Source organism: Argentina silus, assembly GCF_951799395.1.
Source record: "Argentina silus genome assembly, chromosome: 16".
In the NCBI taxonomy this organism is placed as follows: domain Eukaryota; kingdom Metazoa; phylum Chordata; class Actinopteri; order Argentiniformes; family Argentinidae; genus Argentina; species Argentina silus.
Window position 1 is genome coordinate 8,154,102 of NC_139670.1, and position 12,000 is coordinate 8,166,101.

Here is a 12,000-nt window from a genome sequence, read left to right on the forward strand (position 1 = left end):
CACCCCAGGCCACTGATTTATTTGTATTTATTTGAGTGTCATTGCACCTCAATGGTGCCCAGCCCATATGGGCTTATAAGACACTGATATCAAAATAAAGTATGAAAATGTGTTTTTCATACTTATCTCATTGCAACTTCCAAATCAAAACAAATCTTCATATAACACCAAGTGCAATATTCCATGATAACTAATTTGCACAAAGCCTACAGAACAAATCAGACCAACTTATATTCAAGTAAAACCAGGCAAAGATACCTTCACTGGGAACATAAAATAAACAAAGGCTGAGGTGAGGTGAATTTGGTACAGTACTGATTTAAATCAAATAGGTAATACTATCATAACTCATCAATAACATGGTGCCACAACATTGATCAATGAACAAAATAACAGCAATTCTGTTTTTTAGGCAGCTTGAGGAGAGAGTCCAGTTTGAGCAGCAGTGCATATAGGCATAGGGCAGTGTATAGGTAAACATTTATTTTGTATATTTCTTGATTATGTGACCAGAGATATCCAATATCAAAGGAGGTATTCATCCATTGATTATTATCCACTACATGAATACAGTAGACCGCTAGCACTCACTGTGTACCTGACCATTCTGAAGCTCTGGCGCTGGCTCTGGGTCTAGGACAGTGAAAGGTTGAGCCTGACCCAGCTGATAGTACTCCTTGCTGGGCTCAGCCCCCTGCCTCTCTGGGCCCTCTTTCGCATTCATCTTATCAAACTCCGCAGTGATCTCCACCAGTGTCCTGCCCTTGGTCTCTGGTAGTGTGAAACGGAAAAAGAGAACAGACACCACACACACGCCACAGAAGGGGGCGAAGCAGAAGTTACCAAGTCCACTCACTAAGAACGGGAAGACCATGCCCACAAGGAAGAGGTTCACCCACATCAGCGATCCAGCCACCATGTACGCAGCCGGCCGTGCCGTCTGGTCAAAGATCTCGGTGGGCAGAATGCCCGTCACCCCGGCAGGGCCCATGCCGAAGCTGAGGATGTAGGAAAACACACAGGCAATGCTGAGGTAAGGCATCCCTGGGACAGAGCCCTGGAGGGAGAGGGACAGGGTAAAGACCAACGCCCAGCCTGCCATGCTGGTGTACCCCCCCATGATGAGCAGCCTGCGCCCCAGGCGCTCTATCAGCAGGTTACACACTATGCTGCCTAAAAACTCACAGGCCCCTGTGCCTATGGAGGCGTACTGGATCTTCTCTGCGGGAATCCCTGCCGCTAGGAAGATGTAAGTGGCATAGAAGTATATGGAGTCATTACCACACAGCATCATAGCGCTGCTGGCAAACATGATGGTACGTAGCTGGGGGTGAAGGGAGCGGTCGGTGAACAGGTCCCAGGGTGTCTTGGCTCTGGCCTTGCCGGCTGCAGCCTGCTCCTGCAGCATTTCCTCCATCTCCCGGCTGGGTGCCACCCCATCACGGAGCCTCCCCAGGGCCAGGGCGCAGGCCTCCTTGTCCCCCCGGTCGATGAGGAGGTAGCGGGGACTCTCGGGGAACCAGGGCAGGGTGAGCAGCTGGAGGATGCCTGGGATGGCATTACTGGCCAGGAGGTAGGGCCAGAGAGGCTCAGTGCCCAGTATCTCTGTGAGGCCTATGACCTGGCCCAAGAAGATCCCGAACGCAGTGAACACAGCTGAGGAGAAAGCCACAGCACCACGCAGGTGTTTAGGCGCACTCTCCCCGAAATACATAGGCTGGACATTCATGCTCACCCCACTGTTGATCCCCACCAGAAAGCGGGCTATGATGACCATCTCGAAGGACCTCGCTGGTCTGCTGGTGAGGGTGAAGACTGTGCCGAGGAAGAGGAAGGAGTTGTTGAGCAGCAGTGACTGTTTCCTCCCACAGCGGACAGCCATGGGCCCTGCGAGCAGAGCCCCAGCCAAGCCGCCCAGGGAGAAGGAAGACACGATCAGGGTCCATATCAGGGTCACCTGGCCGGTCTCCAGGCCGGTGCCCCAGCGCTCCCAGTATGTGTCGTTAATGAACCTTTGGATGTGGCTGGTGGGTGCATTGATGATGGAAATGTTGTAGCCATACTGGAGAGTGCCCCCAATAGCAGCTGAAACCACTGTCAGACCTAGGGTTCTGGAACAGCCTGTGTTTGCTTCATCTGTGTTTGCTTCATCTGTGTCTGCTGCACCCCCATCTGTTGCACCCGCATCTGCTGCACCTGTATCTGCTGCACTTGTATCTCCTGCGAGTGCATCTGTGTCTGCTGCACCTGTTGTATCATCTTCTTTGGCAATCATTTGTGGGTCTTATGTGGCCACACTACCAGTTCTTACAACGGTATTCTGAGTGGACTACAATGGGTTTATTTGGTTTACCCTAACCTGAGCTCCCAGTCCGTCTTTTCAGCTTGTTCTCCAAAGGAGTCGTAAGAACAACGTGATGTGGAGGGGTGGCTACCGGAGACTAGGATGACCCTGAACAGTGATTCATTTAACACTGCAGTCTAAACATAACAAATGATCTATCTACTGTAGAGCATAAAAGTAGCATAGCATAGAGTGAGGGTATCCTACCATGACGCAACACAGAACAATTTACAGGCATATTCATTTGGGGAGAAAGCCGGTTCGTAGAGCACCCAAGTATCCTCTTCAAGATTACCGTTGCATAACAGCAGGATAACATTGCCTTTAGGCACAAAATGAAATGAAACGTCACATTCAACAACGTCATCCATGTGCGACCTTAGCGGCGACGAGAAATAAAAATGTAAGATTGCCATTTCAATCCATCTAAATCATGACATTGACATTTCTATGTTGAAAGAAACTGTACTTATGTTCTTATTTTAGGCAATGTTGTTTGATTCGAGTGAGTATTTCACCGATGTGTCAATGAATTAGTAATTTTAAGGTAGCTTAGCTAAAGCTAGTGACACTGACAGGCAGGTCACTGAACGACTTCTCTTAACAGTACGCTGGCTAACGTCACGGTAGCTAAACAACAAATGCATTCATTTTGCAATTGAGCGATTAGATAAACAGCCTTTTAGTCCCTGCAATATCAACATCAATATCATTAGGTTTTATGCCCTCCCAATATTTGTATGGGGGGGGGCAAGAGTGTCTCCAGTTATGTTTACATTCTGCAGTTTATGACAAGGGACTTCCACAAGACATATTTTAGAATACATAGTTTATATGCATATACAGTAGTAATGTTCATGGATGTGGTAACACCCTCTACTGTCCATCAACAGGGCACCTTCTCCAACGAAAAGGAAGGAACGCGCAGATGACAAGACCAAAGAGCGAGGGAAGGAGAAAACCGGCGCAGTGAAGGAGGGAGCTGAGAAGGACAGGGGCAGGGAGAAGGGTCGCAAGCGGCGCAGTGCATCTACTGGGAGCAGCAGGTTAGATCACTGACGACCGTACGACTTGAACTCCCCTCCCATCTCTGAGTGCACTTTTGCCCAATTCCAACCAACCTTGTCCAGCCCCTTAATTTAACCTTGATTAAAACTGTTTTCACATATCCGTTCCTTCAGATCTTAGAGCACTGCAGGGGTAGAGAACCTGAATTGTATCTCCAAATCTATCCTTACAGTTTCTCTAGGCTAATAAGTTATGTCCCATGCCCCCCCCCGCGCTCTCTCCATCCTCCTGTCCTCGGCTCCAGCTCCAGCTCCAGCAGCAGCTCTGGTTCCAGTTCCGGGTCCTCCAGTGGCTCCAGCTCCTCTGCTTCAAGCCGTTCTGGGTCTTCCAGCTCCCGCTCGTCCAGCTCATCTAGCTCCTCGGGATCGGCCAACCGCCGCCGCCATGACAACCGCCGCCGCTCACGCTCAAAGTATGTGGCGTAGAAATCAGAGTACGACACACGTGTTTGATACCATTCCTCATTCCATTCCATGCATTACAATGAGCCCATCCTCTGATTTCTACCTCCCCTGCTCTCCAGGACCACTATAGTATACTAATAGGCAGACTTCTTCTCTTTATGCTGCAGATCTAAGTCTGTAAAGAAGGATGACAAGGAGAGGCGTAGAAGGAGCCCCAGTCCCAGACCCACCAAGGTGTACCTGGGCCGCCTCACCAGAAATGTCATCAAGGTGAGTCACAATGGGCCGCCCAGCCTCTTCATGCAGTTCACTTCAATGAGATACCATGTAACATGAATGAGCACATTTCCTGTCAAGCCGTTAGGAATAGCAGTATCGTACAATATTAATAGCATATGAGTAGTGTTATCATCTAATACTAAAAGGAAAATCATGACTGAATTCTCTGTGTGTTCTCTGTCTCAGGAACACATCCAGGAGATCTTCTCCACCTACGGGAAGATCAAGATGATTGACATGCCGGTGGACAGGCTCCACCCACACCTCTCCAAGGGCTACGCTTATGTGGAGTTTGAGACAGCGGATGAAGCGGAGAAGGCTCTCAAACACATGGATGGAGGTGGGTGGGTGGGGGAAAATGGAGCAGATGTTCTGGATACATGCAGTTTGTGTCGAGTGAAGACATTTGAAATTGCTGTATCCTCTGCACTCACTTTTATTTGCCCTTCCTGGTGTCGACAGGTCAGATTGACGGACAGGAAATCACAGCCACTGCTGTTCTTGCTCCCAGGGTTCGTCCGCCCCCCCGCAGACTCACCCCCCCTCGCAGGATGCCCCCACCGCCCCCTATGTGGCGCCGCACCCCACCCCGAATGAGGAGAAGGTCAGTGGACCTCAGTGCTCATGTCACTGATGTCTGTCTCTGAAATGTCTCGTAGCACACTATTACAGACAGATGTTATTTATCCCCTATCCTGTGCTAAGAACATCAGGAGTGCTATGTTGTGCTGTACGTGTGTGTTAGATCATTGAAATAGACTGAAATCTACTTTCATATTACCTGCAGATAATGGGTTATGTTTCCAGGGATCACGTGATGGATAGTGTCCCTCCTCCCTGACCGTTGTTTCTATCCTCCGTCTCTCTCAGATCCCGTTCTCCAAGGAGACGCTCTCCTGTACGCCGCAGGACTCGCTCTCGCTCCCCTGGTCGCAGACGCCACCGTTCACGCTCCAGCTCCAACTCCTCCCGGTAGAGCTGTGACCCTTGACCTTACAGCTCGATGGCCCCCACCCACCCACCCCTTTCTTCTCTGGAACAGATTCTCTAAGCATGCAGTGCATTTTATTGGTCTGTATATGGTCAATCTGAGGCAAGCTAGCACTGTGTGTGAAGTAGAGTCACCCCTCTAGCCTTGTGTTTCTTGTCCTATGCAGCTGAACATGGATATCTAATGTCTGTATTCACTGACCCAATGTTTTGTGTTTTTACAAACTTGTAAAATTTTTGTGGACTTTTTATATAGTGTTTTTTGTTCTGTACATATTTTGTCAGTTTTGTTTTAATATGCAGGTATTGTTTTAGTTGCACTGGCTCAACTTGCTGATTTATTTGTCTTGACAATAAAGTTCATTGTTTGCTTGAAGCATACCAAACCCTGTCTGTTATCTCTTATCTTGAGATGTCAATCCATATTCCAACATCAAACCCACACAAGGCATTGTTTTTTTAAACAAAATATTTATATACAATGCTTGCAACCACAACATAATATATTACATTTTCATATATTTATATACACAAGGCAAGGAAGAAACTAGCATCAGCACGCTGTGTCATCTAAGTAGGGTAGTTCATGATTTGGCCTCCTTGTTCTCCTGGCTAGGCTGGTCCAGCAGGTCTTTGAACCCCAGCCTCTCCATTGGCTCTCTGGCCATCAGCTGACTGAAATGGGATGGAATATTAGTACACGTTCAAATGCCGGGTACAGAAACAACCCTAGCATAGGCTCTAAATTTCAGTCATTACAGATTTTAAAAAAACTGATAGGTATAACAGGTGATAGGTGCAAAATAGGGATGCATTTGCTTCTTTGACATTGTTTACACAGAGTTCACAAAGGTGGTTTTGTTTTGGGACCAGCTATCAGCATCCCAAGCAATACTCACTTATCCATCCTGCACGACAGGTAGTCTTTGGACTGCAGTCGGCACTGGGAGTTGTCATAGCTGTTCTCTCTCAGACACTGCATGAATTTCTCTTTGAAGGCTTTGCACTCTCCTGCAATGACACAGCCAAAGATGTACCACACACACACCAGACAACTAGGGAGAGCAATAGCAAGTGAAGTGATTTTGTTTAGGTGTTGGATGGTGTTAAGTTGTCGGCACTCAGTATTATCATTCAGCAACGTTTCACAAGTGTCATACACATACACATATGTAGGCCTACATACCGGTATCATGACAAAGGATAGTTGCAACCAGCTGAGCTAAAACATTAGCCACCTGAGCCTGGCAGCTGCTGTGTGGGGCTGCGCAGTGTCTGTACACATCAACATTGCTGAATCAATGAAGGAGCCTGTCCTGTGATGGTTTATTTCCAATTTACTCACCGAAATGATCCAGAGGGAAAGCTCCTTTGTCGGGAGCGCGAGGCCGAAAAGACTTACTACCGAAGTTCATTGCGGTTGACATGATTGTTGTTGTGGGACAGTTTACTGTAGCTTGTTAAAAACAACACACAACCTTGCCAATCATGTTGTGGGCAACTACAAGGGTCGCAATGTTGTGACGTAACACACTGGTCTTATTTCAATAGACGTAAGTAACCGATCGACAGAGCACATCGATGACACTTTCGATAATTGATTAACCTTTAAAGAGGCAGCCATCGCTAATAGTACCGTCAATGTGATACATACATGTGCGTCAATTAATTGATACAGAAATATTATATGAGCAGAGTGAATATCGACTCAAAAGCACACAAAGTACGAGATAGCTTCCAAAACATGTTGTTTGACACACATTAGGAGTGGTCAGAAACTGAATTTTCTAAATATTCAGAGTAGTCTACCACTGGAGGTCTCGCTTCAGCTGCAGAAGTCCGAGCCAGAGGAAAAGGGAGGGGATGGCACAGACTTGAGATAATGCAGTCAGAGGCTCTATAGAGCTGTCATAGGGGAGAGAGAGAGAGAGAGAGAGAGAGAGAGAGAGAGAGAGAGAGAGAGAGAGAGAGAGAGAGAGAGAGAGAGAGAGAGAGAGAGAGAGAGAGAGAGAGAGAGAGAGAGAGAGAGAGAGAGAGAGAGAGAGAAATACACTGTCAAATCCAGTATTTTTATGGAGGCGATAAGGTGATTGTCTCATCTTAAATTAGCTTGTTTTTAAAAAAAATAGTAAATCTACAATCTTTCAGAACGGGTGAGGTTAGAGACCGGTACACTGACTATGGCCTCGGAGCCGGAGAGGAATATACGGCTCTTGCAAGATGTCCTGGCGAGACCTGGAAACGACACTTGCGCGGACTGCGGCAATGCAGGTATGAAACAGTCGGTTTGATGAGATAGCGGTGTCAAACCTTCGATGCATGTTCTCGCGTGGGCATATGTGAGCGCAAGGTGTCTCTATTGAAAATGCACCTGCGAGGAGACAGCAGCTGACCCTATGACAACACGACCTTTTTTGTATTGAAACATTATTTGTATGGCATTTCCATGTAAGCCAAACATGCATTGAATAACACAATAGTTTAATAATTGCTCTTGCTCTAGTGACACACCTAGAGATACTGCTAAAGGATAGCAGGAGCTATGCCCTCAACAGTGAACTCTGGACTTCCTTGTAAAATTCCTATACATCATCATTGAATGACTGCTGTGTGAAGCCATTATCTTTTTCTGAGTCTCACCCTGACAGACAGAATAGTGTGTCTGTGAATGTGATTACATGTTGTGTGTTGTTGAGTCATCTGTGTCCTCTTCGTCACTTGTTATTGCTCTGTTTGGTTGAGTGTTTGTTTAGGATGGGTGGAGCATAGAGATGGAGAGAGTGTGACACCAACTATAGTTGGTTTGTGTGTGTGTGTGTGTGTGTGTGTGTGTGAGTGTGTGTGTTTGTATGTGTGTACGTTGCGTGTGCGTGTGGTGGTATGTGCGTACGTTTCGTTCGTGTGTGTGTGTGTGTGTGTGTGTGTGTGTGTGTGTGTGTGCATGAGTGCTAATGCATGTGGGACATTCTAACTTTCTGTAGAGTAGATTTGCCATACTGTTGTTGGTTAGTCATTTCAATGTAATATTACGGTAACTACTGTCACCATGGTTGCTCCCTCCCTCCTCCTCCTCCAACTCATCCTCTCCTCCTCCTCCACCTCCCCCTCCTCCACCCCCCTTTTCATCCCCTTCTCGTCTCTCTGATGCAGTAATAAAACAGTGGGCCAGTCTTGAGGCTCCACAGTGGGACTGGCGCCCAGTGCTGGAGCTGTGCCCACCCAGGATGCCTTGGCTGTGCCCTGGCTATGGGTTACCTGAGGAATGGGCTCCCAGGGCCATGAAGTGCATACCTCCACTCCACTACCTTCTGGCCAATGTTTACTGTATCTATCAGGATGTTGTGGCACAGACGTTTAAATCCACATATGGATAGTACGTTCCACATCGTGGCTTGTCCATTTATTAGTTATGAGTATTGCGGTGCCGTTGTCATAAACATTCAAACTCCCTGCATTTATGGGGTTCATTTTGAGTTCACAATGTGAGATCAAAGAGAGAGAGAGAGAGAGAGCGAGAGAGAGAGAGAGAGAGAAATATTGCCCAACCTGACAGAGTAGAAGATTTTAAAACAAGGAAGTCAGGTCTTTTTTGAGTCATGTTGTGTCAGTAACAACACCCACAGTGAGGGTTGGTTAACAGTTGACCCACTGTCACACACTGATGATGTCATGAATGTGCCAATCTCTACCCTGCCTGATTCTACTCATAGATTGTGAAACTGGATGTGTGGGAGCAGGTAACCCGTTTATCTGTGGTGAAGAGCAATTTCAATAATGGACTGAATTTATCAGGGTTTTAAAGTGCTGACAGTGCTTCACTTTGTATGGAGGTTACTCACCTCATCCCCTTTGAATGCACATTAGCACCCACAAAAATGCCATGTTTATTGTGAAAATATTTGATTTATGAGCAGGTTAACTCTATTCATCAGAAGAGCTGTAATAAGTTAATAACCACTCTGATAACAGAATATCTTCTCACAGCAGAACTCTGTATTCTGGTAGCTACATGAAAGCATTGCAGGAAGGTTTCGACCCCCACTCAATTCCATGCTCCTCTCATTGAAATTCCCCCTTTCTTTCACAAGCCACATCCCATAGAGAATTGTTGAGATTTTTCCCTCAAGGGAGTCTATCTGTGTCCTCCATGAAGGACAACATACAAATGCTGAGGCACAGAGAAACTGTAAGATTCCTCAGTCACTGAGCTGTTTCATCTATGTGCTGGTGAAGTGAAGAAGAGTGGGTACAGAAGAATGAATAAGCCCTCCTGCAGTACACACACACACACACACACACACACACACACACACACACACACACACACACACACAGACACACACGCGCACACACAGACACACACGCGCACACACACACACACACACACACACACTCACTCCCCCCGATACACACACACACACACACACACACACACACACACACACACACGCGCACACACACACACACACACACACACACACACACACGCACACACACACACACACACACACACACACACGCACACACACACACACACACACACACTCACTCCCCCCTGATACACACACACACACACACACACACACACACATATTTTCCCCTACACGTGTGCCCCAGCTCACAACCCGCCAGACCAGAGGCCATGGCCACACTAACTGTCTTGGCTCTCAGCCTCTCAGCCCAGTAGTACCCAGGAGAGGAAGAAGAGGATGTGGTTAAACAGAACAGAGTACAGATATCGCAACCTTACTCTAGTACTGCAGTGTTGAAGGGGTTAAAACGTCAGCAGAGCAGAGCCCAGGGAACATGGGAGGATCAGCACATTAATGAATCAATTAATGGCCTTGTTATCTCCCAACTGTCTAATTAAACATTACCCTACCCACCAGTGCTCCCCCACCACCCAAACACTGTGTCTGTGCTAAGATAGTGCTCTACTCTACTACACTAGTGCAGAGAGGATTCTGAAAAAAAAAAAATTCATAGTGATTTGGATGGAAATTGATCTGGAACGGTCAGAAGGAATGATGTGGAGGGAATGATGACAGTATAAGTGCAATTTGATGTTCAGGTGTTTTCCGCCACCCAGATACCAACAGTGATGATGTCATGGGTAAGGCGTCATCTGAAACTACCTCCACACTATCAGCAGTGAGGGGAACCACAGTCTGCCAGCGTAGTACCAGAGGCAGGAACAGGGTTGGCTGCTGGTGATCATGCAGTCATCTCCTGGGTGGTGTGTCTGCTCTCCTCTCCCCTGAAACCTTGAACTCTTACTCACACCTACACCTACACTCGTGACCTCACCTCTGAGAAGGTGAAGGGGGCGGGGGGGAGGGGTTAGGCGCAGAGAGAGGGGGTCAGAGTGTGAGAGAAAACAAAAAGGGACAGTGGGGGGAGAGGAGGAGAGTGACTAAAAGAGACAGGGGGAGAGGGGGAGAAGGGGGAGAGTAACTAAAAGAGAGAGGGGGACAGGAGGAGAGAAGACACAACAACATTTTTATTATAATTAAGTTAGAATAATGTTATTATGATATAGATAGTATTGTTATGTGTATTGCTACAATGACTTGCGACGGGGGCGAGTTCTGAAGAGGATTGTTTCCATAGAGATGGAGTGATTGGGCCTCATGCAGGAAGCGATATACTAACAAATGTCCTCTTATTTTTGTTCGTATCCACGATTTGTTCTTATTTTGTTAGTACCCATTGATTCCTGGGATTCACCAATGTTTTCTTATGTTTGCTCTTCTCTTAGGTAAGAGAAAACTTTACGAATGGTCGAGAGCACTCTTACCAAGATAAGATTGTCCAACGCAAGGAAACATGAGTTTTAAATTTGAGGAACATAAAAAAACGAATGAATATCATATAATCACATTTAAATTATCATATGTTTTAGAGTAATTATAATGATTGGATTATTCAATTCGTGGGCTAAAGAAATACTATTGGTCCATTGATCCCAATTAATACTATAAAAACCCTTGGATAATATTGCGTGCGTTCAGCTTCTGAATGGCTTACATACTGCTCTTAGATGCTTTGGCCATCCAGGCCTTACGCAGAGAACGTGTTTTTAGAGATCGCACAGATCTATTTGATGAGACGGATGAATGGCTGTTTCAGATTGCCAAGAGCACTGGTTTTAGATTTGTGCAATACTCTGGAGCCTCAACTTAGGCGAAAAAACACACGCCGGTCAAATCCCGTGCCTCCACACCTGCAGTAGGCTACTTAGCGCACTCTGAGTTTTAGCCACAAGATCCTTTCAGAGAGAGATAGGAGACAAGTCAGGCATTTCACAGTCTTCTTTGAGTCGTGCGCTTCCGAGAGTACTGAAAGCTATCATATCATTCATGCCCCAGTATACAGTGCTAACCAACAGACAGAAATTAAGAATGCTTTTGCTGTAGCTTGACTCCCAAATATCATTGGCGCTGTAGACTGCACCCACATACGCATCAAAGCGCCCTCTCCAGATACTGAGGAGAAGAGGGGACAACGTCTACGCAGTGAGGGTGTCTCTCTCTCTCTCTCTGTTCCTGCGATCTGCTGTCATCTCTTTTCTATGTCTTTCCTACACACAACCACGTGTTCCTCCCTTTCAGACTCCCAAGTCTCCGCTGCACATGGCATTTGCTCCTCCATCTAAGCTTTCTCTGACCCCCAAGAGGACTTCAAATGGCAGGAATAGACTTTTTCTCCTGTTCACTCTGCTCTCATATGACTCCCTTGAGTCTTACGCACTGACATAGACGTCGGTGTGTGTGTGTGTGTGTAAAATGTGTATATTTTTGTTATTCACGTGGCTGCAGTGCTCTCTGCTCCATGTGTGTCTATGGTTTGGGAGGGGTGTGTGTGTGTGTGTGTGCGTGTGTGTGTGTGTGTGTGTGTGTGTGTGTGTGTGTGTGT

General features: G+C 46.8%; 4 protein-coding genes across 4 annotated transcripts in view; 2 read left to right on the top strand and 2 right to left on the bottom strand.

Moving 5' to 3' along the window:
* Window positions 1-580: 580 nt before the first annotated feature.
* LOC310817197 (solute carrier family 2, facilitated glucose transporter member 11-like) lies at window positions 581-2,275 on the bottom strand (the record flags this gene model as incomplete). Its single annotated transcript, XM_083687635.1, has 1 exon — window positions 581-2,275. The coding sequence occupies one exon, from the start codon at window positions 2,273-2,275 to the stop codon at window positions 581-583; it is 1,695 nt and encodes a 564-aa protein (XP_083543761.1).
* A 436-nt stretch (window positions 2,276-2,711) lies between these two features.
* LOC310816758 (RNA-binding protein with serine-rich domain 1-like) lies at window positions 2,712-5,461 on the top strand. Its single transcript, XM_083687058.1, has 7 exons — window positions 2,712-2,747; window positions 3,238-3,390; window positions 3,657-3,824; window positions 3,984-4,086; window positions 4,282-4,435; window positions 4,558-4,699; window positions 4,966-5,461. Coding segments are annotated over exons 1-7 (828 nt in total). The 5' UTR covers window positions 2,712-2,745; the 3' UTR covers window positions 5,072-5,461.
* Window positions 5,462-5,578: 117 nt separating this feature from the next.
* Window positions 5,579-6,587, bottom strand: cox19 (cytochrome c oxidase assembly factor COX19). The gene is made up of 3 exons (XM_083688102.1): window positions 6,431-6,587; window positions 5,985-6,096; window positions 5,579-5,760 (listed from the first exon to the last, which is right to left on the bottom strand). The coding sequence occupies exons 1-3, from the start codon at window positions 6,510-6,512 to the stop codon at window positions 5,670-5,672; spliced, it is 285 nt and encodes a 94-aa protein (XP_083544228.1). The 5' UTR covers window positions 6,513-6,587; the 3' UTR covers window positions 5,579-5,669.
* Window positions 6,588-7,249: 662 nt separating this feature from the next.
* The window catches only part of LOC310816720 (arf-GAP with dual PH domain-containing protein 1), a 14,994-nt gene continuing 10,243 nt past the window's right edge, over window positions 7,250-12,000 (top strand). Inside the window, exon 1 of the mRNA XM_083686999.1 lies at window positions 7,250-7,356. Within this exon, the coding sequence (XP_083543125.1) occupies window positions 7,266-7,356 (91 nt within the window). The 5' untranslated portion in view covers window positions 7,250-7,265. The remainder of the gene's footprint in view (window positions 7,357-12,000) is intronic.

What these genes read in the sequence shown, in the direction of transcription:
- LOC310816758 (XM_083687058.1), top strand. An exon ending in TCTCAAACACATGGATGGAG is followed by an intron (nt 4,436 to 4,557) that starts GTGGGTGGGTGG and finishes TGGTGTCGACAG; the next exon opens with GTCAGATTGACGGACAGGAA. An exon ending in CCACCCCGAATGAGGAGAAG is followed by an intron (nt 4,700 to 4,965) that starts GTCAGTGGACCT and finishes CGTCTCTCTCAG; the next exon opens with ATCCCGTTCTCCAAGGAGAC.
- cox19 (XM_083688102.1), bottom strand. Translation starts at nt 6,512, where the DNA reads ATGTCAACCGCAATGAACTTCGGTAGTAAGTCTTTTCGGCCTCGCGCT. An exon ending in TTTCCCTCTGGATCATTTCG is followed by an intron (nt 6,097 to 6,430) that starts GTGAGTAAATTG and finishes GTGTCATTGCAG; the next exon opens with GAGAGTGCAAAGCCTTCAAA. An exon ending in CTGTCGTGCAGGATGGATAA is followed by an intron (nt 5,761 to 5,984) that starts GTGAGTATTGCT and finishes ATCCCATTTCAG; the next exon opens with TCAGCTGATGGCCAGAGAGC.